Source organism: Podarcis vaucheri, assembly GCF_965113315.1.
Source record: "Podarcis vaucheri genome assembly, chromosome: 10".
Classification (NCBI taxonomy): Eukaryota; Metazoa; Chordata; class Lepidosauria; order Squamata; family Lacertidae; genus Podarcis; species Podarcis vaucheri.
Window position 1 is genome coordinate 47,523,453 of NC_138748.1, and position 27,873 is coordinate 47,551,325.

The following is a 27,873-nucleotide window of genomic DNA, read 5'->3' on the forward strand; positions in this document are numbered from 1 at the left end:
CAAGAGGCATTGTCAGAATTCCAAGGACACATTGCAACCAGGTAAAAACACTTAAAGAAGCACATGAAGTAGGCCTGGTGTGTAGGTGTATGGGCTGGGGAGAGTCACATGGGTCAGATAAGAGAGGCCTGGTGGGCAGCATTGCTGGGCTTGAGTTTCTCCACATCTGCCCTAGACCATTTCCAGAGGTTGCATGATATAACCTGTGCCTCTTTAAGGAGGCAGAAGCTCACCGTAAGACTCCCTTGGCTGGCTTGATGTAATTTGTCTGAGTGACTTAGAAGATAGTTCATCCAGCTGTTTCCACTGGGTGCCGTGTAGGCCAATTTGTTAACTAACGGAAAAGATTTTATATCCTGCCTTTCTAGCAGTGTATAAAGGCAGCAGCAACCACAATCCATAAAAGCAGTGTTACAGGATGATGTTACAGCAGTAAAACAATTACAGCTATAAAAAGCCAGGGAAGCCCTGACCCAGTAGCAATAAAAACTGCAGAAATCAAATCAAACAATGGAAACACCTAGAGTAGAAAAGCAAACACAATACTTAACTAGCAGAACTAACTTCTAACCCCTCAAAACTTAGGTAAATGGGGCAAACTTTTGCCTGGGACAGACAACAAAGATGGCCCCAGGCCAAGTTTAATAACTGGGGTGTAAGTGCTTTCTCTTGAATTGCCTCCTGCCAAAATGACAGCGCAGGGAAGTTACAAAATGAACATGTTGCAGTAGCCAGGTCTGGATATAACTAAAGACACGCCATTTCCTTAGTCTTGAAGTCTGTGCTAGTGTGTTTACTGGGAACTCGACTGCTTTCATTGCATCTCATCCAGAGAGGTCCAGAGGTTAATCTGAGATGCAGATTACAAACCAGATTCCAGTCTTAAAATGGAACATGGGGAAAGGAACGGTGCATTGCATCAATAAACAGCCAGCTTTCTTACTTCCCAATAATGAATGGGTTTCATTTATTTATGAAAAAGATGCTCCTATCAAATCACACCCAAACATAAATGATTATTAAATAATAACTCTGAAACTCCTTCAAACTCTTTCAAAATATGTAAACAACACTTGGAAAATAAATCAGAAGTTTAAAGCTGGAAAGGCAAGCTGTTCCTTGAAAGACCCATGGGAAACTTGTTCAGTAGGAACACCTTCCTTACTCAATGCCACTTCACATTTCTTCTTTTTAAGGGTATGTTCTGCAACATGCCATTGATGCAGTAATAATGCGTTATTGGTTGGTATGTGTATGTATTGGTGGGTCCATCCATCATTCCATTTTATTAGTTGTGATGTCTCCCCAATGTTACTGCATTATTGCCATTGGGGTGTGTGTGTGGAATCTTGTGTCACAATGTAGCAAAAGCAGAACAAACAAGCAAAACAAACCCTGGAATATTTGTGGTATGATAAGTTACAGGATTGCAGCAATATGGGACATACACCAATTGGAAATGAAGCAATATGTTCACCCCCCGCCCCCATTTTTGCAGGCACAAACAGTGGGATCATGTAAAACTCTCCCAATACCATCATGAGCACAAATCATCATGAATGCACAATAAAAACAGCACCTGGAGGGGCTGTCAATGTTACCAGCCATGAGTTACTAATATAGACGACCAGCTTACCGAGTGGTTAATGTGGGCAAGACTTACCACCTCATAAGGCCCCCAAACTAGAATCGACAGCAGGGTAAACACACAATCACACACAAAACATGCTTTAATTAATTCAGGCAACCATGCAGATCTATGGTAGAAAATGTCGACACATGGCCAGATGGGCATCTGTATCGGGCCAGAGTTTCTTGAAGAAATGTGAAGTAGGTAGCTGCAAGTCAGAAACGCTTCCACATATTTACCACGACCAAATACAGACTAATAGAGAATTGCGTAGTTCATGCACATGCCGTCTGTTTCTTTGCTCACTCTGATTCGCACACAAGGCCTTTCATTTCCTCATAGAGCCTGTCAATATGACGAAGTTCTTCTTCCAGTTTGCTAGCTTTCTTTCTTATCTCTGCGGCCGTTTCTGCCTTGGCTCCCTCAGTCAAATGTTTAGCATCCTGAACAATGCCATAGGCATCGAAGAGGAGAAACACCCCAGTTGACGCAGCACTCAGCAGCCTGGCCCCTTTGCTCATGGCAAGGGTGGTTCCCGCAAAGACCTTTCTGGCATGCTTGGCCCCTCGGATTGTACCCCGGGATCTGCTACCTGCAGCAGTGACTCGCTTTGCTAAATCCTTCAAGCCAGGATTGGCTCGGACTTGCTTCAATGCCTTTACATTCATTCTGATTCCCTTCACAGCCTTATAGAGGTCAGGAACTTGACCGGCAACATTGGAGACAAGCTGTTTCATGTTTTCCCCCACAGCCCCGCTATTTGGGGGCGATCCAAAGCAGAAATCAGGATGCATTGCCTTTCTTAGACTTTTCTCACATTCACTCACCAGTTCGTGAGCTTTTTTCCTTTCCTGTGAATTATTCACGCTCTCGTATAAGGTGGCAGAAAGGCCAGTCGCTGTTGCCACTGCCCCTAAACCGATCCCAGTGGCTGTCAAGATCAAGCTCCCCCCTGCTGTAATGGGGGCCAAGGTGAGTCCCAGGATGGTCAAGAGGCCAGAGGAGGCACTGGTAGAGTTGGCAGCAATGCTGGCAATAGTACACTTCTTATGGGTCTGGTCAATGTCATCGGCCATTTCCCAAAGGTATCTGATACACTTTTCAATCTCTTCTCTCTGGGCAGGGAATTCATTCAGAAATCGGGCAAAATATTCACTGTCTCTTTCTTCCCAAGGCACATCTTCTTCCATTCTGTCAAAAATTAAAATAACACATTTTAAACACACACATACCCCTTTTTATTTTTTGGAGGGCTGCTTTTGCACAAGTCTGTCTGGAGTCACTTCTGAATGGCCTGCTTAATGAGCATTCAGTCTGATTTGTTTGCAGAGATTCGATGCTGCTGCCCATTTAATGAGCATTTGTTTGTAGGGACATTACATTATGCATCAAAGCAAGGGTTATCCCACACTTTCCAGTGCCTTTTCCTATCACTTTCCATATTACAGAAGTCTGATTTTTGGGGAAGTGGGTTTGTTTTGCAAGAGCTCCAGATCAGGTGGACAACTCCACACCTCACTGCATCATTTTTGTTTTTTGAATTGATTATAGAGCCAGGCAAGCCCTATCAAAATACACAGCTGAGTGTGGATGCCCCATTCTGCTTGCAAGAGTAAGATGATGACCACTGTCAAATAAAAGGAATGTCAGAGTCACAAATCTGATGCCAATGAAAAATATCAAGCTCTGCTACTGCTCTGCCATAGAAAAGTAGTTACAAATAGCTAAATAAATGTCATTTCTGATGGTCGCTTTCTATGAGAATCCAAGTATAAATTACACATGTGCTTCATCAAGTGAAGGGTAATTGCTTGTAAAATTAAGCTTTTCTCTCTTTTAAAGCCTCAGGAACAATTGATGGTTCTTTTTCCAGCTGCCACTCTTTTGAAAAGAGAGATGCTCACTCCATAATAATTTATGAACATCCCCACACAGATTTGTGAGGCTTTGTTGAATTACTGAAGGCAAAACTGAAGTCTAGGGTCATAATTTCCCCCCCTCACCCACCAAGGCGTGTTTGCTGGAACTTTGCAAATGTGGCTGAGATTATACAAGAAAGGCAGTGCAAGAAATGGTTGTGTTTAACTTCTTTAGTAAGGTAAGTGTTCATTACTCTGGAGAACATCTGCAATCATAAAAATGCATATTGCAAGCACCTGCTGTTTTTTGTTTTTGTTTTTCCAGAAAAAGCCTGATGTCTCCATAGCAAAGCTTTCCTTGCAAGAAGGATAGGAATGTAATGACCTCATGGAAACATGAAGAACTCTAAAAACTACTCAACCATTTCTTTTCTGGGAAATGCTCTTTCAGGGCAGTCCTACAAAAAATGGGGTTTTCTCTCATATGTGGGAATATAATACAATATAGACTTTTATATATTTTCTCAAGCAATAGTCTGCCCTGAGTGACACACAAACTTCTTTGGAAAACATGGATGCATCTGAGGAAACACTGGTGGGGGTACGTGGTGTGTGTGTGTGTGTGGAGAGAGAGGGAGGGAGGGAGGGAGGGAGGGAGGGAGGAAGGAAGGAAGGAAGGAAGGAAGGAAGGAAGGAAGGAAGGAAGGAAGGAACCTGTGTGCTACTATGTGAATTTAGAAGTATTCTCGGTGGGTAAAGGTAAAGGGGCCCCTGACCATGAGGTCCAGTCGCGACCGACTCTGGTGTTGCGGCACTCGTCTCGCTTTACTGGCCGAGGGAGCTGGCATACAGTTTCCAGGTTATGTGGCCAGCATGACTAAGCTGCTTCTGGCGAACCAGAGCAGCGCGCGGAAACGCCGTTTACCTTCCCGCCAGAGTGGTATCTATTTATCTACTTGCACTTTGACGTGCTTTCAAACTGCTAGGTTGGCAGGGATTGAGCAACCGGAGCTCGTGGGGATTCGTACCGCCGACCTTCTGATCGGCAAGTCCTAGGCTCAGTGGTTTAACCCACAGCGCCACCCCGCGTCCCTATTCTAGGTGGGACCTGCAACAAAATATTTCAGTGTATCTTTCCTCTTAAAAGGAGGGCAGGGCATCCATTAAGCTCTTCCCTCCAAGCAGAGCAGTTCCAATTTCCCCATCTTCACTGGGGTTTCCCTTGAACCACAGAACATTCTCGGTGTCTTCAATGGGGCTCTTAGCAGGGGAATCAAAATATCCCATTTTCTCGTCCACTCTCCTTTGCAGGTATGTGCGTCTGCGTGACATTTTCCTTATGGGTAAATATTTATTGTTACTTATTCTATTGCCATGTGTTCTGCTTTTCTCACAAGGTGGCCAAGGTGACATGTACCTGGCAGTAGGCTTCTGAATAGCAGCTGCTGTCAAACTACGGTCTGCGGGCCGGATCCGGCCCAGTTGCCCTCAAAATCCGGCCCGCGGACAGTCCAGTGTGGGGATTCTGTTCTTTAAATTTTTTCGGCACCACCATTCCCCCCGACACCTTCCCCCCTCCCTCTCACGCGCCTCCTCCCTCCCTCCTTCCGGCTTCTCCCCACCCTGCATAGAGGAGGAAGGGGGCTGGGCTGAGCTGGCTGAGTGCCATTTTGAGCAGCGCCTCTCTGGAGCCAGCCAGCCCTTTCATGCCGCTCGTCTGTCCGCCACTGCTGCTGCTGCGCTCCTGTGGGCAGTCTGGAACTCTCCCCGCTGGCTGCGTGGCAACGATCTGGCCTCTGATGCTGGTGGGAGGGCCCCCATCCCACGCCAAAGCGTGGAAGAGGGGCTGGCAGCAGGAGGCCTAGCAGGCCGCAACGCAGCACCAAACCCAGGTGAGGACCGCCCATCCAAACAATGACTATAATCAGTGCAGGTAAGAATTTTTTTTTAATTTTAATTTTTATCATCTACAATACTGCCTGGGCTGCCTGGTGCTCTTGTGTGGAATGTGTCCTTTTAAAATGCATCTGTGGGTTATTTGTGGGGCCTGCCTGGTGTGCATAGTGTACATAGGAATTTGTTCATCCCCCCCCAAAAAAAATTATAGTCCGGCCCTCCGCAAGTTCTAAGGGACAGTGGATCAGCCTCCTGCTGAAAAAGTTTGCCGACCCCTGCTGTACAGTATGGTAACCTGAGAGATTAAGCCTGGCTCGAGGTTGTTCATTAGTTTTGTGGCTAAGCAAGCACCTGATTCTGGATCCCTCCAGTCCTCATGCCACAATCTTACCACTACACCACACTAGCTTTCCAATATGTATTCTGGAAGAGATTGAATGCTGGCACATGTGGCTCATTTTGAATCATTCAGATGGGGTGGCCATGTTAACTGGACTCTAGCGCAAGACAATTTGGCTGCTGTGGCAGCACTAAGAGCTTTGGATGTCCCCAGTGTTGCTGTTAGGGCAGGACTTTGGGGCAGAGCTCTAAAGCCCCACTCAACAGCTTAGGCTCCAGAGGGCTCCCACTTGCAGGAGGGATGGCTTCCACATTTCGTAGTAGCATCGAAGAGTTGGAAGGAACTTTGAAAGGTAATCAAGTCCACTCTCCTTCCAATGCAGGTAGAAGCCACTGTCATCTAAAGTCCCCCCACATAAGATCAGAGTTTAAAATTAACTTAATTGCAACAATTAATGTATATTTTATTTCCTCCCCCACACATTGTAGGCAGTACATTTGTAAACATGTCTTCACATAGGATGCTTAAAAATAACAGTAATTGCTGTTGTTATGCCTCTTTTAGACACCAGTGTTATCCTACTCAACTGTCCCTTTCTACAAAGACTGCTAAGACAATCTGTCCCCTCTCCCAACTTGTTCTGTTACTGGGAGAGATCGTGCAGGTGGATCACACTTATCAAAATATACAGCTAAGTTTGGATGTCCCAGGGCACTTCCAAGAGTAAACAGAGTGCCTTCTGGGATATTAGCAGGGAGTTATATGCCTGGCAGAATAGTTAATCATCAGCAAACTGCCACTGCTATCTGTTCAAAGGAATGTCAAAGTCACTTGGCTGACGACATTCGTGGAATACATGAAGAAATGCTTTGCTATGCTGCAGAATAGACAGTCCCCCCAAAGCAGGCATTTTGATGCTTCCGGTCTTCCTGAAATAGTGTAAAACCAAATAGTGTAAGGATTGTTGTAACTTTAAAAAATAAATAAAAATCTTTTAAAATGCCACACTTCTTCTGAGTTATTCCACCTCCTTGCTCTGCACGTATTTGTGTAAGCACTTGGTTCTTAAGAGATTAATTGAGCTGAAATTAATCCTGTAATCCTCTCTAAAGTGGGGATAGGAAAGTGGTTCAAGACCCAAATGGGAGGAAGCCATTAGACTGTAAAGAACACGAACCTAAAAGTAGCTTGCTAGGCCCTGGATACCACGGAGAATTAAACGCCACTCTCCAAAGCTCAGCTGGGCAGCTTTTTGTTGAGTTCCCTTTTGAGTTAATTTGGACCAAACTGAAAGAAGTGGCGAATTAACTGAATGAATGAAGTAGGCCAGGATTCCACAACAAAATGAGTCACATGCACAGAAACATCCCATATAGACCAAAGCCCAATAATGACCAATGCTGAGCATGTAACTTCAGATAAGACCCTCAAATAGGTTTCATCTGGACTGAGCCTCTGAGCCAAACCTGCCAATCCGCCCTTCATTGAATTCTTCTAGGATGTACAATGGTACCTCGGGTTAAGTACTTAATTCGTTCCGGAGGTCCGTTCTTAACCTGAAACTGCTCTTAACCTGAAACACCACTTTAGCAAATGGGACCTCCTGCCGCCGCTGTGCCACCACTGCACGATTTCTGTTCTCATCCTGAAGCAAAGTTCTTAACCCGAGGTGCTATTTCTGGGTTAGCGGAGTCTGTAACCTGAAGCGTATGTACCGTATTTTTCGCTCTATAACACGCAGATTTTTTCTCCTAAAAAGGAAGGGGAAATGTCTGTGCATGTTATGCAGTGAATGTGTGGTCCCTGGAGCCGAAAAATGAGGCAAAAATCAAACCGCGCTTCAGGGAGAAGGGAAGCCTGAAGAGAGGAAGTGGCAGCTTTCCTGCATTCTGCCTCAGGGTCTTACTGCCCGCCCTCTCTGTTTCGTTACTGTGTTTGCTCAAACGGAGCAAAGAGCAGGGGAAGCCCCTCCCCTCCAGGCAAGTAGAGGGGAAAGCAGAGCGTCCGTCCTTCTATCCTCTCCCTGCTCCGGAGGAACAATGTTTGTGAAGGGAAGAGAGATTACAGGTTCGGCTTAAAATTCTGATTTGACTTCCTGCTTTTTGTTTTTGGAGACACACAGCATTCAAATATGCTTTCTTCCATTTAAAGAGGGAGAGAGAGAGAGAGAGAGAGCACACGCTGGCTGGCTTGTGTGGGTGGGTGGGGGGAAACTTTTGCCTTCCTTTCCTCATGTTATAGCCCTCTCCTGCATTCTTAGCCTTCTGTGTTTTTCCTTCCCTCCCCACTTAAAATGTGGTTACAAAGCATGGATCCACATGGATCCTCAGGATCTTTGCATTGGGTCACCCCAAATTCACCATCAGAGCACACAGCATGTCCATGGCTACAGCCTGCCCCCCCAAAAAAAGATCACGCACCCACTGTTGCTTGGGGCTGCAATGGTGCAAAAACGTGGTTACAAAGCATGGATCCACATGGATCCTCAGGATCTTTGCATTGGGTCAGCCAAAATTCACCATCAGAGCACATAGCATGTCCATGGCTACAGCCTGCCCCCCAAAAAAAAGATCACGCACCCACTGTTGCCTGGGGCTGCAATGGTGTAAAAACGTGGTTACAAAGCATGGATCCACAGGGATTCTCAGGATTTTTGCATTGGGTCACCCCAAATTCACCATCAGATCACATGTCTGTGGCCACAGCATGAAGCACAAAAATGATACGTCCACTGTTTCATTCAGAATATTTTTTCCCTTGTTTTCCTCCTCTAAAAACGATGTGCGTGTTATGGTCAGGTGCGTGTTATAGAGCGAAAAATACGGTAACCTGAAGCGTATGTAACCTGAGGTACCACTGTACTGCCAATGTCTGCATGTTAGCAGTTTATCTAGCATCCTTGTCCTGCCACTGCTGTAGTCACTTCCCCTTGCTGCCCACATTTTGAATTCATTGCATCATGGATGAGGAACGTGGGGCCCTCCAGTGGTTCAGCTCCAGCTCCCATCAACCAGCATGACCAACAGTTAAGGATGACAAGTGCTGTTGTCTGACGGTGCCTGGAGGGTCCCAGGTTGCCCATCCCTGCCCTAGTCTTTGGAGAAGAAGCATGTGCACGAATGTGCCAGAACATATGGCAGTATAACTGTTGCCAAGAGAATCCAGCACAGGAGCAATATGTACAACGAATAAGGAACTTCCATCTTTGTCAGACAGAGGACTGCCATCTGACAGCCATTCTGATGGAGGACTGTGAAATAGGACACACAGCCACCCTATAAAGTGGAGGGCGGAGATGTTTGCCTCCATTTCATGCTATTTTCTAAAAGTGTCTCCCTACCCCAGAGTGGCGGCTGACCAGTCTGTAAAGTAGACGTTTTTATTACTCTGATTGTTTGCTGCCTAATGACGTTAACAGTTTCTTTTCACTTTATGACTGGGAGTAGCCATGTGGTGTTATCTGCTTGTGTAGTTAAATCTGCTAAATGCTTTTTCAAGGAAAAACACCCCTGTTAAATGCTTTTGCAATCATGGCCAATGATTAACACACCAAACAATGCTGAGAGTGGCAAGCATGTATGCTATTGATGGGTTACCTCTCAAGTTCGGCCACGTTCTCCTTGCAGTCTTCACCTTCATCAAGGAGATTTTGCAGCTCTTCATAATCTAGTCTGTCCGGCCAAAGTTCTGTGCTTCCCATGGTGTGGTTGTCGCACTCAGCATCTTCTAAGGTAAAGGTAAAGGGACCCCTGACCATTAGGTCCAGTTGTGACCGACTCTGGGGTTGTGGCGCTCATCTCGCTTTATTGGCCGAGGGAGCCAGCATACAGCTTCCGGGTCATGTGGCCAGCATGACTAAGCTGCTTCTGGCAAACCAGAGCAGCGCACGGAAACACCGTTTACCTTCCTGCCAGAGTGGTACCTATTTATCTACTTGCACTTTGAGGTGCTTTTGAACTGCTAGGTTGGCAGGAGCAGGAACCAAGCAACGGGAGCTCACCCCATCACGGGGATTTGAACCACCGACCTTCTGATGGGCAAGTCCTGGGCTCTGTGGTTTAACCCACAGCGCCACCTGCGTCCCTGCATCTTCTAAATGAGGACAAAAAGGAATAGCCAAAGCCCTCATTATGCAGAGGGTCATCACAACCACATTGCAACTTACAAAGTCTAGGAGGAACTATACGATAAAAATAATCAAAAATAAATCACAGAACAAAAGGCTCTGCAAAAAAAGCACACAAATAAAATCAGCAGAAAACATAGTGGCTGAAACTGTTCCAAATCCACATGAAGCACAGCAAGGGGAAGTTGGGTGCAAAGACTGAAGCCCCCAATAGATTCTAACTGAAAGGTGTGGGAGAACAGCAAGGCCTTCCCCTGAGAGAGGGTAGGGCTAGCCAGCTGCAATTAGAGATGGGGGATAACTTTGATTCAGTTTGCATTTAAAGACAAACCTACCTAATTCACTCTTCCAGAAGCAATATGGGAATCAAATCACAGCCATCCTACAAAATTTGCATTTCTCTGAATTTTGTGAAGCTGTTCTCCAGCCAAACAATGCTTACAGACATGCATATATTGGAAGAAAGTGTGCATGGAAGTTAATGTATTAGTGAAAATTACACACACAAAAAATTATTTACACTGGGGAAAATTGCTTGTAATAATAATCATCCCCATATCTGTACCTTGCCCATCTGACTGGGTTGACCCAGGCACTCTGGGTGACTTCCCACAGATGTAAAAACATAATGTGTACATTAGTCACAACTGCATACAAAAATGTTTATTTGGAGAATTTCACAATAAAAAGCTGGTGAATTTTCATGAATATATATTTTTTTAAAAGAAAAGAATCACATATTGCTGCAGAAATGAGGAGACTGGAAAATGGAGAAAATGAGGGAATCAAAACTGACAGGCCCCTTCATTCTGTAGCTGCAATTCTGATCAGGAGAACATCACACTGCAACATTTCATTGCAGTGCCCACTTGTACTACTAATAACTGACACTTCCTCATGTTCTCTGCACAAATGGCTTGTTTGCAACAGAGGAATGTTTGTGAAACCCTGCTGCCTTTGACATGAGTCAAACAGGATCAGTGTGACAGGGTGGGGTGACTCAATCTCTCTGGCCCCAGAAGGTTGTGAACATTCACACCCTCCCAGTCTAGGCAAAGAAAATAATCAGAACCCCAGCAGAAAGACAAACATAGGAAGCTTCTGTACACCATGTCAGTCTATTTGCCTGTCCAGCCCAGTATTACCTGCTCTGACTGACAGCAGAGAGAGCTCTTTGCCATCACTTCATCCTTTAAAGAAAATGCCAGGGTTTGAATTTGAGCCCTTCTGCACCCAAAGTATCTGCTCTACCGCCCCTGAGCTAAAACTCCCCTCCCCCAAGAGACCTACCTTCATAAATCCGACATCCTTCAGAGGTCATTCTTGGAGGAATCTTGTGGCGAAAACCTCTCGGTTTTGGTATATTTCAAGCCTGGGAAGGGGAAAAAAAGAGTGCAGAAAATGACAACAAAGGCAGACCACGTCGAAATCTCAGCAATAGCAGAATTGTCATCGTTACAGTTCCAACTATTTTTAAATGTACAGTGGTACCTCGGTTTAAGAATTCGTTCTGGAGGTCCGTTCTTAACCTGAAACTGTTCTTAACCTGAAGCACCACTTTAGCTAATGGGGCCTCCCGCTGCTGCTGTGCCACCAGAGCACGATTTCTGTTCTCATCCTGAAGCAAAGTTCTTAACCCGAGGTACTATTTCTGAAGCATCTGTAACCTGAAGCATCGGTAACCCGAGGTACCACTGTAATTGAATTACTGAATTCAGTTTTAGCCTGGTCTCTGCATTCTTTGCACACATCTGAACCTGGAGATTCCTCACACTCAAGCTGTATCTGTGAGGCGTAGGAACACAAGAGAAGTCCTTCTGGATCAGGCCAGGAGCCCATCTAGTCCAACGCCCTGGTCTCACAGTGGCCAACGGGATGCTTGTGGTCAGGACCTGAGCACAAGAGCTCTCTCTCGCCACCTTGTGGCTCCTAGCAGCTACTATTCAGACGTACACTGCCTCCAACAGTGGAGGGAGAGCAGACAAACTGGGAAAAAAATAAGTTTTAACTGTGATGGTGGTGCATAGGCATCCTAAGATGAATAAATCCTAAGGTTATGGAGAAACTAGATGAGAGGCTTAAGACTAGGGATGGAGCAGAAATTTGATCCAGTTTCCATAAAGGTCTTCACATTTTCTGAAACAGTATGCAAACCAAAACACAGCTATCTGAAATTGGCCCTTATCCAAATGCTGCAATGCACTTCTCCAGCTGAGCAATGGACTTACTTCTGTGTAGACCTGGTTAGGACCCCTGTCTTCTGTAGCTTTTCTCCCCATGGAAAACCCTCCTGTCAAGGCAGCACCAAATCTGTTTGCTGGCTGTTAGGTTGGCAAGATCAACAGAACGGGACCCAGACAACCCTCTCCGGCTTACCTTTTTGATTTGCCTGGGTGACTTCTGCTAAACTGATGCACAGAGCAGTCTAGCAGTAGGTGGAGGAGGTGTGTTCCTGGTTAATAAGTAGATGAGAATATTGACATTTGCAGTTTGAGCAAACAGCAGACAACTGAGTGTCATCAGAGGCCTGTTAGGCATAGGAGGATGCAGTAGGTTTGAAAAATACAACTAGGCTGCCAGTAACAGACTCCTTAATACCAGTAGGGTCGAATCTGTCATTCTTTGAATCTTGAGTTTGGTTCTCCACATTTTCACACCAGTTTATTATTTATTTGTTTTCATAGCCTTATGAAAGTTCAACAGCATTTAGTGTGAGTTTCTCCTAGTACACACATTTTTGTATGTGATTTCCCCTAATATATGCACATTACACAAAACAATTTCCTTGGTATAATAGATATTTGTATGTTATCTTCACTAATATATGCATACTTTTTAGTTATATGCATTGTACACGTTACTTGGCTAGAGAACTGCATTGCAAAATTCACCTGAGTGCAAATTTTTGAAAGGGTTTTCAGTTCACATAGTATTTCCGAAAGTGCAAATCGGGTAAGTTTAAAATCAGGCAAGTTCACCTTGAAATGTGAACGGAATTAAATTTCTCCCCCATCTCTAAATAACAATCCTGCAGTAAAAGGGGAGGTAGCTATCAGCCTGCACATATAGCAGTTCTTGTGACTACCAGCAAGTAGAGGCAGTGTGGTGTAGTGGCTAGAGTGTCATTCGAGAACTATGGAGACGCAGATTAAAATCCCCTCTTCATCCATGAAGTTCACTGATGATCTTGGAACAGACACCCACCCTCTGCCCAATCCATCTCACGGGATGTTGTAGGATAATATGGAAAGGGCAGAGTCATGTATGCCCCAATGAGGGTGGTTTTTACTGCGATCGCAACCCAAGGGTGAGGAGGGTTAAAAATGCTCCCTTCCAAGATGATAAAGACAGGCCCCCTGAGCAGCAATGAGGCTTGGAAAAATACACTTCTGTTGACACCAATGGGAACTCTCTACAAAGCTAAATGCAACACTCGGCGGGGTGGAGACACAATGTTATAACGATTACACCTGGGGAGCAAAGGGTTCAGCCTTCCTTGTGCATTTTAAATCTGTGGGGGTCCTGCGACTATAGTTAAAGAGGCAAGGAAACAGAAATAGTTGAATGCTGTGCATTTAGCGCAAGGGTAGCCAATGTGATTGATGAACCCCATTCCTATCAGCCCCAGCCTACATTGCCAATGAACTGGGCTTTGTGGGAGTTGTAGTCCTGAAACAGGCAGAAGAGGGTTCCACGTTGGCTACCTCTGATTTAGCACAACATGCTAGGTTGCAGGATGGAAGGATTCCCACGGAGACAAACTTGCTCGTTTAAGCAACCTGCAGGGAGAAATAATCTCCTTATGAATGTTTCTGTTTAAACCTTGAGCACAAAAACCACAGCAAGAGTCAAGAAGATAATCCCAAGATGACGTGTGCAAGGGAGGGCGATTGCGCATGTGTGCGTGGGAGAGCCCCATTCAAAAGAAAAAAGGAGAACAAAATGATGACATATACAGAATGAAAAGAATCCACTTCGGCCAAATTATCACTGGTGTGCTAATTTTTCTTACCGAGCAAATTGCCAGACTTGTAATTACAGTACAGTAAATGTGTATGTCATGACTCTGTGAGTAATTTCCATATGTGAGTGGGAACGATGAGAAATGCAATAAGCTGCTTATATAATACACCTCTTTGTTCCGAAACGTATTCTGGCTGATCAGACAAGTGCTTAGGCTGTATGCAGCATGCATCCAGCCACACTGTTTTCCCCCAGATACTTGGGAGAGATCCTGCAGGCCTCTTAGTAGTGAGTGAAATGTCTAGAAATGAAAGGGGGTCCAGTAGAAAGTGTTGTGAATGTATGGAAGCAAAAGCTGAAACGGTTTCAGCTGTGCTTATCTGTAGCCCCACTCAAGCTAGAATATGGCACTGTAAAGGTCTGGGGCATGAATGGCCAAGCCAAGGGGAAATAAACATTGACTTTAGGATATGGTGGGGGTGGGGTACACACCTGTTTTACTGTAAAGGACTGCATTGCATTGGGGTACTGGTAGTAATCTATTGATAGACCTTGCAGCTTGGGTGAATTGGATTGGAACAATCACTTATGGTTTATGGAGTTCAAAGGCTTTATTCATGCAGGAACTATTTACAGGATGAACGGAGAGAGAAAATAGCACGAATCTAGTCTGGAGAGAACAGCAAACAAAATGGCTCAACTTTTTAGAGGTGGAGTTAACCTAAGCATAGTTAACTTACAGATATGTGCTGGCTAGATTACTACACACCAGGGCTTCCGGTCCTGCCTGCCTTAATGGAGGCAGCGCCCACGACAGCGGGGGATCATCAGCAAACGAAAACCAAGGATGTCAGAGGGTAAATCATCCTTGCAAATTCCCCCCAGGGATGGGGGGAATGGGCTTCACTCACAGTTTGTCTCGGTACCTGGCTCTTGCTCCAGCATGGAATGGAATGTGGGAGGCAGGGAGGTGCTGAGTGCAAAAGCACTTCCTCTGGCAAAACCCCTCCTACGCCACCATTTAGAAGCAGAGGTTCTTCATTTAATTGGATCTTTAATTGGCTTTAAAGTACCAGTGCATGATGGAAAAGGGTTTTAACAACATACTGCAGAATATACCAGCTACATGGATAAAAGGTTTGAATTGAGATAAGATTTTCTTTGGCATGAGAGTTGTTTGGGGAGAGGGAAGCCCACGGTTTGTTTATTCTAAGCTTCTTTTATATATTTATGATTCGGCAACTCCCTCCAGAATATAAGATATTTACAAGCGAGGAAGGGACATTAGAGTAATATTGATATTAACAAGCAAAAATGGAAACCGCGTGTGATCTGAAATGTAGAAAGGAGGGGGAGGGGAAGCTCAAGTATGACTATGTGGGAAAGACAGAGTAATTTCCCTCAGCTCCGTTTAAAAACAACAGACAAGGAAAAAGAGACCAAGATTTTTGTGTGCTGTTGACGGAATATAATCTAATATAAGGTTTAATTGGGACATAAATCTCTTGCTGGAAGGAAAAGAATTAGGGGGCTGTGATAAGAATGCTGCAGAGATTCTGGGAGTTGGAAAGGAGTATTAAAATGTAAGTGCATTTGAAAACTGTGACCTTTTCCTAGGCTGAGGGGAAAATGGTGAAGATCTGTGACATGTTTTATTAGTGAAACAGAACGGTTTCTAGCAGACTATTGCCTGTTCTGAGACACTGAAGAAGGGAATAGAGAGATAAGACCTCTGAGAAACTTTGAGATTCAGTTCTGCCCCAAGCCATGATGGGAGAACACAACAACTGGGAAGTGAAAGAGACAACACCATATATGGACAGAAGGAATCTCCATGGACATAACAGTTTTCACACGTAGGGCAGAATAAAGATAATAGTTTGAGTTCCTCACTTGAAGCTTTAGAAATATATATATTGTAACATCACGAATGGAAATCATTAGTTTTGTAGCTGTTGACTAAGGAATTGTTATTATAACTGAAATGTAACTGACATTATGGAATGGAGTGATATAAGATCGGAAATGCACCTGAACCACCATGTGGGGAGCCACTTTAACTAAAATGTATTAATTGGAAGTTGATTGGCATTTTGATACTTGAATAATTTGGGAATTATAATTTGGCCATTATTGAGGGTATATTGGAAAACTAATTATATATATATATATTAAAAAGATTACTACACAAACAGTGCCCTCGCTTGTTTAAACTAACACATGCATTAACTAGAAGTTCAGGAGAAGGAAATGTATTTGCTTTCCTCCAGCATCTATCAAGGGCTGAATGCTGGAAGTGGACAGGGCCAAGTCAGTGGGTGGCAGGTCTAGAACCACAAGCGGGCATGCTCTCTCTTCCCCCCCCTTCCTGCCACCCCTTCTCAGTCTCTCTGTCACACCTTTCTTCCCCCTCCCCCTTGCTAGGGGAGGGATCAAAATGTCAGGAGCTTGTCCTACACTCGATTGGGACCCTGGCAGAGACACATGCCCGACTGGCATGTTCCCTCCCTCCTGGTCAACCATTTGAGAGCTTCAAAAGCTTTCTTCTGCCCAAACATCATAGCGATTGATGCCAACAGACACCGGCACACTTAGGGATCCGCAGTGTCTTTGCAGTTCGCATGACAGACCTCAGCAACTCAGCATTTTGGCTAATCTACTTTATTTACACATACAGTGGTACCTCGGGTTAAGTATTTAACTCGTTCCGGAGGTCTGTTCTTAACCTGAAACTGTTCTTAACCTGAAGCACCACTTTAGCTAATGGGGCCTCCCGCTGCCGCCGCGTGATTTCTGTTCTCATCCTGAAGCAAAGTTCTTAACCCGAGGTACTATTTCTGGGTTAGTGGAGTCTGTAACCTGAAGCGTATGTAACCTGAGGTACCACTGTAAACACACACACACAGAGCACTGCAACATGGCTCTGTCTCTCTCTAGCATCAGACAGCAAAGAGAAAGAACAAAGGACAATAGTCCCACTTCACGGAACACAGTAACACAAACACCCTGTCTCTGTCACTTCCCACTTTGTGGAGTCAAAATATACACCGTCATGTGATAGACAAAAATCCCATGACTGCAATCATGGAGCAGGAATTCTAACACAAAAGACCTGGAGAGCTGGTCTGGGCTTGTGGGAGGGAGGAGGTGTGTGCAAAGGTACTGGATAGGGAGCATTTTAACCCTGAATGATTGGCTTCAGATTGTGGGGTGGGAGGGAGAGAAAATGTCAATGAGTGTGGGGGGGGGGTGGAGAGGGAGGGGGGAGAGAGAGCGATGAGAGGGGTGGTGGTGGTAGAAATAGAAAGCGAGAAGGCTTGTGGTTCCTCAACAGATTACCTAGATGCAGTATGGTTAGAAGAATTTATGCTGGCCATAATGGACTACTAAAAATAGCTACGATTTTCCTACCATTCCTCCCAGGTAGAAATATTAGGGGGCTTTTCACATTTAAGCTGCTATTGCATACAAATCTGCCTCGAAGGTCTGTGCTACCCAGTCTCATTTGACATGTACACATTTGCTCAGGGATAATTAATGTTAACGCTAATAGCAATTCGCATCTTGTTAATCAGCTGTTAATTAGCCCACCTGCTACCTTCCCTCGCTGACTTTCCATCAATCTGGATAGTTACTCTGCACTTTAGATCCTCCTGGTTCATAGAGGTGGATATAGAACAACTGTATTGCTTCCAGTGTCTTATGCTAGCTCTGCAGCCTTTCCTCACACCACAGGGTGCAGCCATAAACATTCTTTTTGCATAGCTCACTGGCGTCATAAATTATTTTAGGCTGAATTTTGCATTGAACGAAAATGAGTCTGCACTTGCCGCAATTCTCCCTTAGGGCCACCAGATGGCAGTAGATCATGTACAACAGATGCAAGACTGGGATTAGCAGCAATAAGACAATAGCCTGTGGATATTCAGCTTAAAGACTGTTTTTAGGGTACCTCTAAAGTAGCAACAGGGAACGTGTGGCCCTCCAGACTCCAGTTCCCATTGCGCCTGACCATAGATCATGGGCTAGAGCAGGCATCCTCAACCTCGGCCTTCCAGATGATTCGAGACTACAATTCCCATCATCCCTGACCACTGGTCCTGCTAGCTAGGGATCATGGGAGTTGTAGGCCAAAAACATCTGGAGGGCCGCGGTTGAGGAAGCCTGGGCTAGAGTTGATGGTGGTTGGAATCCAACAATGTATGGAAAGCATGTGTTTCTTATCCCCGATCTAATAATTTCTACTGCAATTTCACGGGTAATCTAGAACTAGATCAGTAGATCTAAAGTAGATCTAAATCAGGCCAAATCTGGAACAAAAATCCAAGGAAAACGTAACTTCCTTGCCACCAGTATTTATTCCTGACCCTGATGTTTGGTTATCCTCCACCCCACATGGGTCACAAAATGTTATCAAGGATCCTGTGTTGGGTCCAACATAATATGACCCTTCTGCATGTTGTTGGCCTCCAACTCCCATCAGCCCCAAGCAGTGTGGCCAATGATCAAGGTGTGTGTCTGTTTTATTGGAGCTTATGTCCCCCTCGGGGCTATTGCCCTCACGTCCTGCTTGTGGACTTCCCATGGGCACCTGGTTGGCCACCATAAATGAAGAAGAAGAAGAGTTTGGATTTGATATCCCGCCTTTCACTCCCTTTAAGGAGTCTCAAAGCGGCTAACATTCTCCTTTCCCTTCCTCCCCCACAACAAACACTCTGTGAGGTGAGTGGGGCTGAGAGACTTCAAAGAAGTGTGACTGGCCCAAGGTCACCCAGCAGCTGCATGTGGAGGAGCAGAGACGCGAACCCGGTTCCCCAGATAACGAGACTACCGCTCTTAACCACTACACCATACTGGCTCTCTGGATGGAACTAGAGACCCTTTGCTGTGATCAAGCAGAGCTCGTCTCATGTTCTTAGTATGATCATATCTCCTCTGCCATGTAGCCACCTGCCATTAAGTTCTGAATGTACCCGCAGGACCTGCCCTTCCCAGCCACCATATGTTACTTCAAAACTCTTGTTAATATGCAGGTTTTCCCTAGGCATGTATTCAATGTAGCGCTGCAAAGCTGTCCTATCCAGGATTTCCACCTGGCTAATGGGACTTTTCTTCCCTTGCATCCTTTAAATACAAACTTTATTTTCAGATAACTAAGTTACATGGACAAACAAAGGAGAGAAATATGGTTTTAAGTTTCTATATTCACATATGATATACGCAGCAGTTAAAATCCTTTCTACAGTTCTGAATCTGATTTTCAAAGCAAGAACAATCTAATAGATTCACTACATTTTCAGTCATTGGATCTATCAGGGATTCTTTAGCTGTGATTCCTGCATTGCAGGGCGTCGGACCCTTCCAACTCTACAGTTCTACAATTCTATGGTTTAAATCAGGCATAGGCAAACTCGGCCCTCCAGATGTTTTGAGACTACAATTCCCATAATCCCTGACCACTGGTCCTGTTAGCTAGGGATGATGGGAGTTGTAGTCCCAAAACATCTGAAGGGCCGAGTTTGCCTGTGCCTGATTTAAATATATTTAATGCTGGTGTCCCCACCCCTTTCAAAGGAAGAGGAAATGTTTTGCAGTTGCTCAGTCACTGCAGAATGTGCTACTGAGGCTTGCTAATCATGACAGAGGCACCCAGGCAACTGGCCTCTGAGAAAACGAGGCCAACTGTGGTGTTGGTTCAGGAGCGGGAATGCAGATCTAGGCCTACCAAGTACACAAGGTTGATCTTCCGTTGTCTTACGCCTCTGACGGTTTTCCACATTCACACCATACATTTAAAATACTACGATACCACTTTAAACAGTCATGGCCTTCCCCCAAAGGATTCTGGGAGCTGTAGTTTGTTAAGGGTGCTGAGAGTTTCCCCATGTCCTCTCACAAACCTACAGGCCCCAGAGCTCCCTGGAAAAAGGGATTGATTATTAAACCGCTCCTGGTATTTGTAGCTCCGTGAGGGGAATTGGGGTCTCCTAACAATTCTCAGCAGCCTTAACAAATCACAGCTCCCAGAATTCTTTGGGGGAAGCCACGACTGCTTAAAACGGCATCATAGTGCTTTAAATGTATGGTGTGAATATGGCCAGTGACGCACAGTTGGCAAAAATACACAGGATGGGAGCTCTCACTCTATCAGTCCTTGATGAGAGAGCACTCAAGGACAAGTGGGTGCCTGCTGAAGAACATGGGCAATCTTGGCACTCTTGAAACTGTAGTTCTGAGGGCAGGGGACCAGTGATTGAAGTTTTTATTTTTAATTAAAAGTAGCTGCAAATCTCTGGCTTTTCTCCGAGCAAAGGCTCTGACGTAATGGGTATTTACCCATTTCTTCATGCACAATTTTCCTCATCAAATGTTGCTATTAGCCCCTTCTGTGTGTGTGTTTGTGAGTGTGAAGTATCTGTATGCTCCACACGCCACAATAACACTAGTAGCAACTTAGGGTCTGATTTAGGTATGGGAAAAGGCACGGCGGGATGGGAGGGAACCATTTAAATGCACACTACCAAGTGCCACTGTGCAATCTGTTGTTTGGTCCTCAAATATGCGACTCAAAATCGTGGCATCTCCTGTGTTCTCAGGATGGAAACTGAGTAACAAGTTCTTGGCAGTGAACCTTGGCGATGCCCTTTCTGTTGGGCATGGGATCTATGCCAGCCCAGTACCAGACACAGCAATTATTTCATCTTCTGGGCTTGCCACAATAGCACCTGACTCAAAAGAGAGAGAGAGGGAGGGAGGGATTGACCAGAGTGACCTAGACCTGAGCTGTCAAATGACAGGTGCCAATCTGTAGGTCAGCTTCTTAAGCCCACAGATCTCTCTGCTCGCAATTCATTTGAGGAAGGACACACAGGCTGCTTGTATCTATTTAGCTGAACTGCTCACTTTCCATTGTTTCCTGAGCGGCGACATTATGGGGCTCAGTGATCAGGAATGGCAGAAGGTCGTAGACATCTGGGGGAAAGTGGAACCAGACCTCCCTGCTCATGGGCAAGAAGTTATCATCAGGTAAGCAGAAGCCGGTGACCGAAATCTGAGAAGCAGCTTTCTTGCGCAGTTAGCATAGTGGCATTTTTAAGAATCAGCTTAGGAACGTTGCAAAGTTTCTGATATTATGTGGGTGGAACAGAGAGAAAGACAACTCTGCAGATAAATCTGAATGCTTGAATTCCTATCAGCCTTGATTTTTTTATCAGCTTTTAAAATAGATCTCTACTGCTATAAGATATAGGTTGCTTTTGTAATTGACATTACTGACTGAATCATCAACACATAATAAAAGAGGATTAGAACCATAGTTGCATTATTACTTCCTGAATGTCAAACCAACTGAGGTTCTTGGAAAAGGGCACAGAAAATTGTCCAGATATATGGGATGCCTCCAGACAGTTACTATTTTGCAGGAGGGATTCCAGCGCATATTGCACATTTACGTATGTTTGCACAGTTAATGGACTGTGTGGCCCTAGCACAAACATATCCACTTTAAAAATGAAAGAAAACAATTTTTTTTTTTTGTAGTTAGGAAATGCACTGAAAAATGTGGGATGAATGAATAGCAGAAAAAATTGAAAACACGCCACAGACACGTTAGGATAGAAAAATCAGAATGAATGTTCAATAAAAACTGGGGATAGTATAACCACTGTGCAAGCTTTGTGCAAGCAAAACAGGAGGAAGCCATGGATCCAACAAAGTAGCTGTAAGTAATTTCCTGAGGATGAAGTTCCGCTATTATTAGCAAAGATGCTTTGGGTGATTTGAATACCTGTAATGAAATGGAGCTAAGCAGGGCGAGTGACAAAAATTGGGGGTTAAAGGAAAGATCCTGGTTCCATTGGCACTGGAGGCAATAATGACATAAAAGCTTAAGAAGAGCCCTGCTGGATTAGGCGAAAAGTCCATCTAGATGACATTCTGGTTCCTCATCATGGCCAGCCAGATACAAGGTGACCTCAAAGTGGTTTACATGTGTTATTCAAAGACTATAGCTCAGTGGTGGCGCATCTGCTTTGTATGCAGAAGGTCCCAGGTTCAATCCCTGGCATCTCCAGCTAGCTGAGAGAACCTCATGTCTGAAACCTTGGAGAGCTGCTGCCAGTCAGTGTAGACGATATTGAATTAGATGGGCCAAGGACCTGATGCGATATGAGGCAGCTTCCAATGTTCCTGTGTGCCTAATCTGAACACCAGAAGTACAAATCCTAAAATGCCATTTAAAACCACAACAATAAAACAATTATAATCAACAGAGGAATAAGACAATCTTACTGGGCTATGAGTGATCGCCAAAGAAGAAGAAGAAGACCAAAACGGACAAGGCAAACATGGCCTCTGAAAGCCTGGGGGAACCAGAGCATATTTGCTATAGGGCAAAATCCCAATTGTGTCAAGTTTTCTAGACAGAGGGTTCCCTAGCTGTGGTGCAACTAGGAAAAAGGCCCTGCTCTGGGTCCCTGTGTGATGGCCTACACCTACAGTCATCAGTGGGATTGTATGCATCCCCTGCCCATTTGTTCTCAGGGTTTGGCTTGTTGATATGGGGAGAAGCACTGCAAGAAGTATGTAAGTCCCAGCTTGTTAAGGACCTTGGTTTGGGCCTGCCTGGTAACATATAGGTAGATCCTGCAAAACTGGTGTTGCATGCCATCGTGCAGAAGTGCCCATTAATATGGCTATGTGGCTGCATTCCTCACTAGCTTCAGTTTTTAGGCTGTCTTCAAAGGCATATGAATAGTTGTTTCAACAGGGAGATGATTTCAGGGTTTTTTTAAGGGCTTTGGAGCAAAAACTGGGCATTTCTCTTCCAACAAAGCTTGGAATGTGGCCCAATTAAATTGCAGGAGATTCCCAGCAATGTTATTCGAATGGCATTCTGAAGATAATTTCCCAGTTACTCTGATATCAGGGAACATAAATGACACAGGTAGCTATGGGTTCTCTTACAGGTGGCATCTTTGATGGATAGCCAGTTTAATCACTGCCACCCATTTACCAGTACTCCACATTGACTGGGCTATTCAATTCAATGGTTTCAGGATGTTTCAGAAGCACCCGGAGACCCAGGAGCGCTTTGACAAGTTCAAAAACCTGAAGACGGTGGATGACATGAAGAGTTCAGAAGAGCTCAAGAAGCATGGAACGACTGTCCTCACAGCCTTGGGCAAAATCCTAAAGCAGAAAGGGAACCACGAGGCAGAACTTGCACCCCTGGCACAGACCCACGCCAACACACACAAAATCCCAGTCAAGTATCTTGAGGTAGGCAGTCGTGTATGTCTGTATGGGGGGTAGTGGAATAATGCCCTTGATTGACCAGGATAAAAGCAGGAGAGAGATGGGAGGTTCTTTTCTGCTCTTTCTGTATATACAAACATTGGGTTATAGGAAGCTGATTTCTACTGAGTGCGAATGTTGGTCCATGTGCTCTCCAGAGTTTCAGACAGGGAACTTTCCCATTCCTTTTGTACTTGGTTTTGGTTGGTAGATCTTGGGGTTCTTGTAAAAAGCAACAGTAGATCCAAAATTCCGACATCTGCCCACCCAAATGTAGAAAATAACCTTCCCTGCTTTGATATTTCAGACGTACTTTCTTTGAAAGCTGCCAGCTTTACATTTCTCTTTCCCTCCCATTCTTTCTGCACAGTTCATTTGCGAAATAATTGTTGGCATCATTGCTGAAAAACATTCTGCAGACTTTGGGGCCGATTCGCAAGCGGCAATGAGGAAGGCCTTGGAGCTGTTCCGCAACGACATGGCCAGCAAATACAAGGAGCATGGCTTCCAGGGCTAATAGTGAGCATGGGAGGCAATGTTCCCTTTCAGCAAGGATGGGGAGCCTGTGTGTGACCCTCCAGATGTGGCTGGACCACAACTCCCATCACTGGCGAGGGCCAAAGGGAGCTAGAGTCAAACAACATCTGGAGGACCACAGGTTCCTCATCCCTGTCACGAAGAGAAATAAAGCAGCATGTTTTGGGTGTGAGATCAATCTAGCAGAAGAATATTCTCCTTTCATGGCAAAAAATTAGTTTGGCACCAGCTTGAAAAAAATATACTCACTATATAAGTCTCAAGTTACACACCATGACAGAAGACCCACATCTTTAAAAGAAACCGTCTCGTTCATAATATTATTATTGCTCTTATTATTATTATTATTGCCTGCCCTTCACCAGCAGGTCTCAGGGTTGGTTACAGCAGTTTCAAATTAAAAACAGTTAAAGCAGGTTATAATCACAGGAATAGTGTAGGCCCTGAAAACACATGCATTCAGGGGTGCCGACTTGAATAAAATATTGTTTGGGGTAGGTAAGCACCTCCCTGTATCAATCATGATCACAAGTTGTAGCACGCACATAATTTGAATGACAATGACTATCAACTTTTTTTGGGGGGGAGCAATTCCTTCAAATATTTTATTGGGGGGGGAGGGACCTTGGCACTTAGGAGTTGGCTCCTATGCACACATCTCAGATGTGGAAAGCCAGGGTAAAGAGGTGTACCTTCAGCATTCACCGAAAGCTGTATAGAGAAGAAGTCATGTAAAGTTGAAGGTTGGAAGTGAAGTTTATAAGACCAAATGGGTGTGTAGGCATGAAATGCTGAATCATCTCATGCCAAACACTCTTACTGCCCAGTGGTCCGTCCACCAGAGTCCTTTCCTCCTCCAGCTAGGCCCTGATGCCAAACTCTAATGATCCTTTTTTGCAAAAGGTGTGGTCAGATAGACAGGGAGTGGGTGGGACGTTCAACACCTCCTGACTATTGGTTCTTTAAATCATACCGTTGCATAATATATGAATGGTGTCAGAAGGTCTGTCACTGTAATGTGTAGCTTGGGCCGTCAACTGAGGCTTCTTTTTTTTAAATCTTCAGCACGAATCATTGTAATTTTGGGCTTAGTAGAATAAAGATTATATGCAACAGAGATAAGCGATGGTTGCCTTTGTTAAAAATCCGCTGAGATATTATCCTCTGTCTGATGTCATAATAGAGAAAGGTTGCCTTGTGGTTTGTAATAGCTGTGAAAAAATGTTGGGTGAGGCTGTTCAGAAGGCGGGTAGAAGATAGGGTTGCCAGTTCCTGCTTAGATTCAGTACTACTTGCTGTTTTAATAACTCTTGAGATAGAAAGACTAGCAGGATTTGCTCCCGGTAGAATTCGTCCCTGGTCCACCCTCCCACTCACCTTCCTTGCCTGCTGTACCAAACAGGATCCCAGTTCCATCTGGCAACAGATGGGAGAGGGAAGGGAGTTGCGAAACAATGGATGACATCACTAGGTCAAAATCTGACAGCCCCTGTGGAGAGGAATTCCTGAGTTAGAACTAATTAACTGATTAGTCTTACACTGACTAGGGGCTGGGGTCAACCTATTGTAAACTTGTTCTAAGAAAGTTGCAAAATGGCTGGGGGGGGGAATATGTGGGTGGGGTGGATCAGCATCTTGGGGCCCGTCTGCATGTGCCTTCAGAGAGAACTCACATTTTCAAGCAGCAATTCTTTTTCTGCAACCATTTGATGCAGAAAATTGTGGATATATTCAGATATTAATCCACAGATTTGCCCGTTTCTGGTAAACCAGGAATGGGGTGTGTGATGTTCCTTGCAAGACTTACCTTGCATGGTCTTGATCCTGCTGGTCCTGCCCACATCCTTGCCATTCACATGTGTCCTAATGATGTCATCATATCATATGATGTCACAGTGCTCAGGGAAGGTTGCCATATTAGGGATGCTGGAGCACCAATTCTCTGGCATGCCTACACTACTGAATCCCCAAGAATGGCCATCGGGTAACTTGGGGCTATATGAGGCAAAGGTAAGTGTTCATATCTGCCTTAGGTGGATGAGAGGTTTGGAAAGCAAGCAACACTGAGGAATAATAGTTACAGCTGTCACTTAAGACATTTTAGCTGATTATCCATATGTATTTCAGTCAATTGGTTAACAGATGAGTAAACTGTATACCTGGATATGGATAAAAACAAGAGTTCTGAGGCTATAAACATACTTTATTCTTAGATAACACATGTATGTACTGTAACAGTCCCCATCTTTGCAGAAGCATTTTCTCCTGCTTGCGAGACAACACACTATGGCACCAGCTGGTTGTGTTATTTTGTAGTTTGTAATACTGTATTAAAAATAACTTGAGCATTTTATTTTTACAAAATCTGGCCAAAGAATTGCAGGCACCCTTTAGCTGATCAAAAGGGTTTTAACTGATTGACCAAATCATCAAAAACTAAAAAAATAATGCAGCCCTGGGGGAGAGACTTTTCAGTGGAATCAGTACATTGGTTCTGAAAAGGCAGAGAAGCTCCATTAATGCAGTCTCATGCATGTCTACTCAGACTAAGTTCCATTTAATTAAGCTGCAACCCTATACCTACTTACCTAGGAATAGGTCCCATTGAAATCAACTGGGCTAACTTCTGAGTAGACATGTAGAAGAACACGGAGTCAGTTTTCAAGGTCTTCCATGCTGACCCTGCTAATGAAATGTAAAAGTATCTCTTGTATGTAAAAGTATCTCTTCCCCTAATCCCTGCGAGTTGCTACACACTTGAGTATGTGATACACTGAATGGCAAGTGGTGTGTTTTTTAACTGAATAAACCCTATTTCCTCAATGTCTGTGTTTTGTTTCTTATTTAAAGAAAGCCTGGGTGTGGAACTTGGAAATTTATATGTACAGATGGCAAGTTTAGAAAGAATTGTAATAATTTGAATAGAAACACTATGCATCTCACTACTGTGGGGAAGACTGTGACCAGTTGACTGCATACGCCTGCTCAGTCTGCTGCTCTTGATGGACAACTTCAAAGCCCCTCTTCTAACTTTGTAGACTTTTTAAAAAAATCTATAACTCAGATTTGGACCAGGTGGCCCTTCAGAGAGAGGACTGTTTCAATAGAGGACTGTCTTATGGCAAGATGGACGTGTGGTCACCATAATAAAAGAGGTTGGGCAGGAGGAGGAGAGAGAGAAACAGCAAACACAACAACGAGGGACTTGCCCACACTTCCTCTGGTCCTCCTGCTTTCTCTTGGGGAAAATTGCTCTTTAGAGCTCAATCGGAGCAAACGGCAATTTGGGTTTTTCCTGGAGTGTCATTTGTTCTGATCTGTCACAAAAGAGTGGAAAGGAGTGGGAAACTGCTTAGACCCGTGCTTTCTAGGCACAGCAAAGTGTCGACAAGCCCTAGACCTTAGTTACAGAGTTCTTGCAATAACCAACCAGAATGGAAAGAGTTCAAGGAGAGGAGGGGCAAAAAGTTGCTGGTCTCTGAGCAGAGGCAACAGACAGGCCTGGCAGCCCCCTCTGAGAAGACAGGGGCTTGTCTAAGGTCCAGTATGAGACTAGGATGCTGGACTAGATAGGCCTCTGGTATGATCCTGCAGGTTTCTTATGCTCTTAACTAGGGTGGCCATATTTCAAAAAGTGAAAATCTGGAGCTTTTTTGAGCTTTTTTTTGGGCAAAATCTCTTTTTGAGCTATTTCTAAGGAAATCTGCCATAATTGAGACTTCCAACATGGGTTACCAGACATTTGGATTTCCCCGGACATTTCATCGATTTCTGCCCGGAAACTGTTTCCGATTGCTGTGTTCAGGAAATTCCAGACGTATGGCAAACCCTATCTTAGCTAACAGGCTTGGCAAAAAAGATTCCAGCTGCCTCTCCAAGGGAGATGGTGGTGGTGATGGTGGTGAGAAAGGAAAATAAATATCAAATTGCCAGAATGCCTTCATTTCACTTGATCTGTTGTTCTGTGTAACTCAGAGGCTTGCATATTTCACCACTGACTTAACTCAGTTCAATAAAATTGTCACCTTACCTTTTTTTGCATTCCAACTATTCTTCCAGTCACTGCTGACAGAAGGCAGGTTTTTGCCTCCCTGCTATGCGGTTTGTTGCTGAAGGAGCTGTGCCTTAAATAAATATCTGCTGTTGTCCGCTCGACATTATGCCATTCCCTGAATGAAAGAGCAACTGCTCCTTGTGGGCGCAGGCCTTGGCTTGCAAGCGAGCTAAA

At 44.6% G+C, this 27,873-nt stretch overlaps 2 protein-coding genes across 6 annotated transcripts; one reads left to right on the plus strand and one right to left on the minus strand.

Annotated features, from left to right (window-relative positions):
• Window positions 1-1,712: 1,712 nt before the first annotated feature.
• LOC309541966 (apolipoprotein L3-like) lies at window positions 1,713-27,843 on the minus strand. 5 transcript variants are annotated; one of them, XM_082240271.1, is made up of 4 exons: window positions 27,676-27,841; window positions 11,142-11,223; window positions 9,322-9,448; window positions 1,713-2,821 (listed from the first exon to the last, which is right to left on the minus strand). In XM_082240271.1, exons 2-4 carry the CDS (start codon window positions 11,170-11,172, stop codon window positions 1,933-1,935), a joined length of 1,047 nt encoding a protein of 348 aa, XP_082096397.1. In that variant the 5' UTR covers window positions 11,173-11,223; window positions 27,676-27,841; the 3' UTR covers window positions 1,713-1,932. The 5 variants fall into 5 exon arrangements, with proteins under 5 accessions (XP_082096397.1, XP_082096395.1, XP_082096398.1 ...); XM_082240269.1 differs by having other exon boundaries at window positions 9,322-9,451; window positions 27,676-27,839; XM_082240272.1 differs by lacking the exon at window positions 27,676-27,841 and adding an exon at window positions 12,228-12,305.
• Window positions 20,617-26,468, plus strand: MB (myoglobin). The gene is made up of 3 exons (XM_082240287.1): window positions 20,617-20,840; window positions 22,871-23,093; window positions 23,479-26,468. The coding sequence occupies exons 1-3, from the start codon at window positions 20,746-20,748 to the stop codon at window positions 23,623-23,625; spliced, it is 465 nt and encodes a 154-aa protein (XP_082096413.1). The 5' UTR covers window positions 20,617-20,745; the 3' UTR covers window positions 23,626-26,468.
• Window positions 27,844-27,873: the final 30 nt, after the last annotated feature.

What these genes read in the sequence shown, in the direction of transcription:
- LOC309541966 (XM_082240269.1), bottom strand. Translation starts at nt 11,172, where the DNA reads ATGACCTCTGAAGGATGTCGGATTTATGAAG. An exon ending in AGGATGTCGGATTTATGAAG is followed by an intron (nt 9,452 to 11,141) that starts GTAGGTCTCTTG and finishes CCTTTACCTTAG; the next exon opens with AAGATGCTGAGTGCGACAAC. An exon ending in AACGTGGCCGAACTTGAGAG is followed by an intron (nt 2,822 to 9,321) that starts GTAACCCATCAA and finishes AATTTTTGACAG; the next exon opens with AATGGAAGAAGATGTGCCTT.
- MB (XM_082240287.1), top strand. Translation starts at nt 20,746, where the DNA reads ATGGGGCTCAGTGATCAGGAATGGCAGAAGGTCGTAGACATCTGGGGG. An exon ending in GGGCAAGAAGTTATCATCAG is followed by an intron (nt 20,841 to 22,870) that starts GTAAGCAGAAGC and finishes CAATGGTTTCAG; the next exon opens with GATGTTTCAGAAGCACCCGG. An exon ending in TCCCAGTCAAGTATCTTGAG is followed by an intron (nt 23,094 to 23,478) that starts GTAGGCAGTCGT and finishes CTTTCTGCACAG; the next exon opens with TTCATTTGCGAAATAATTGT.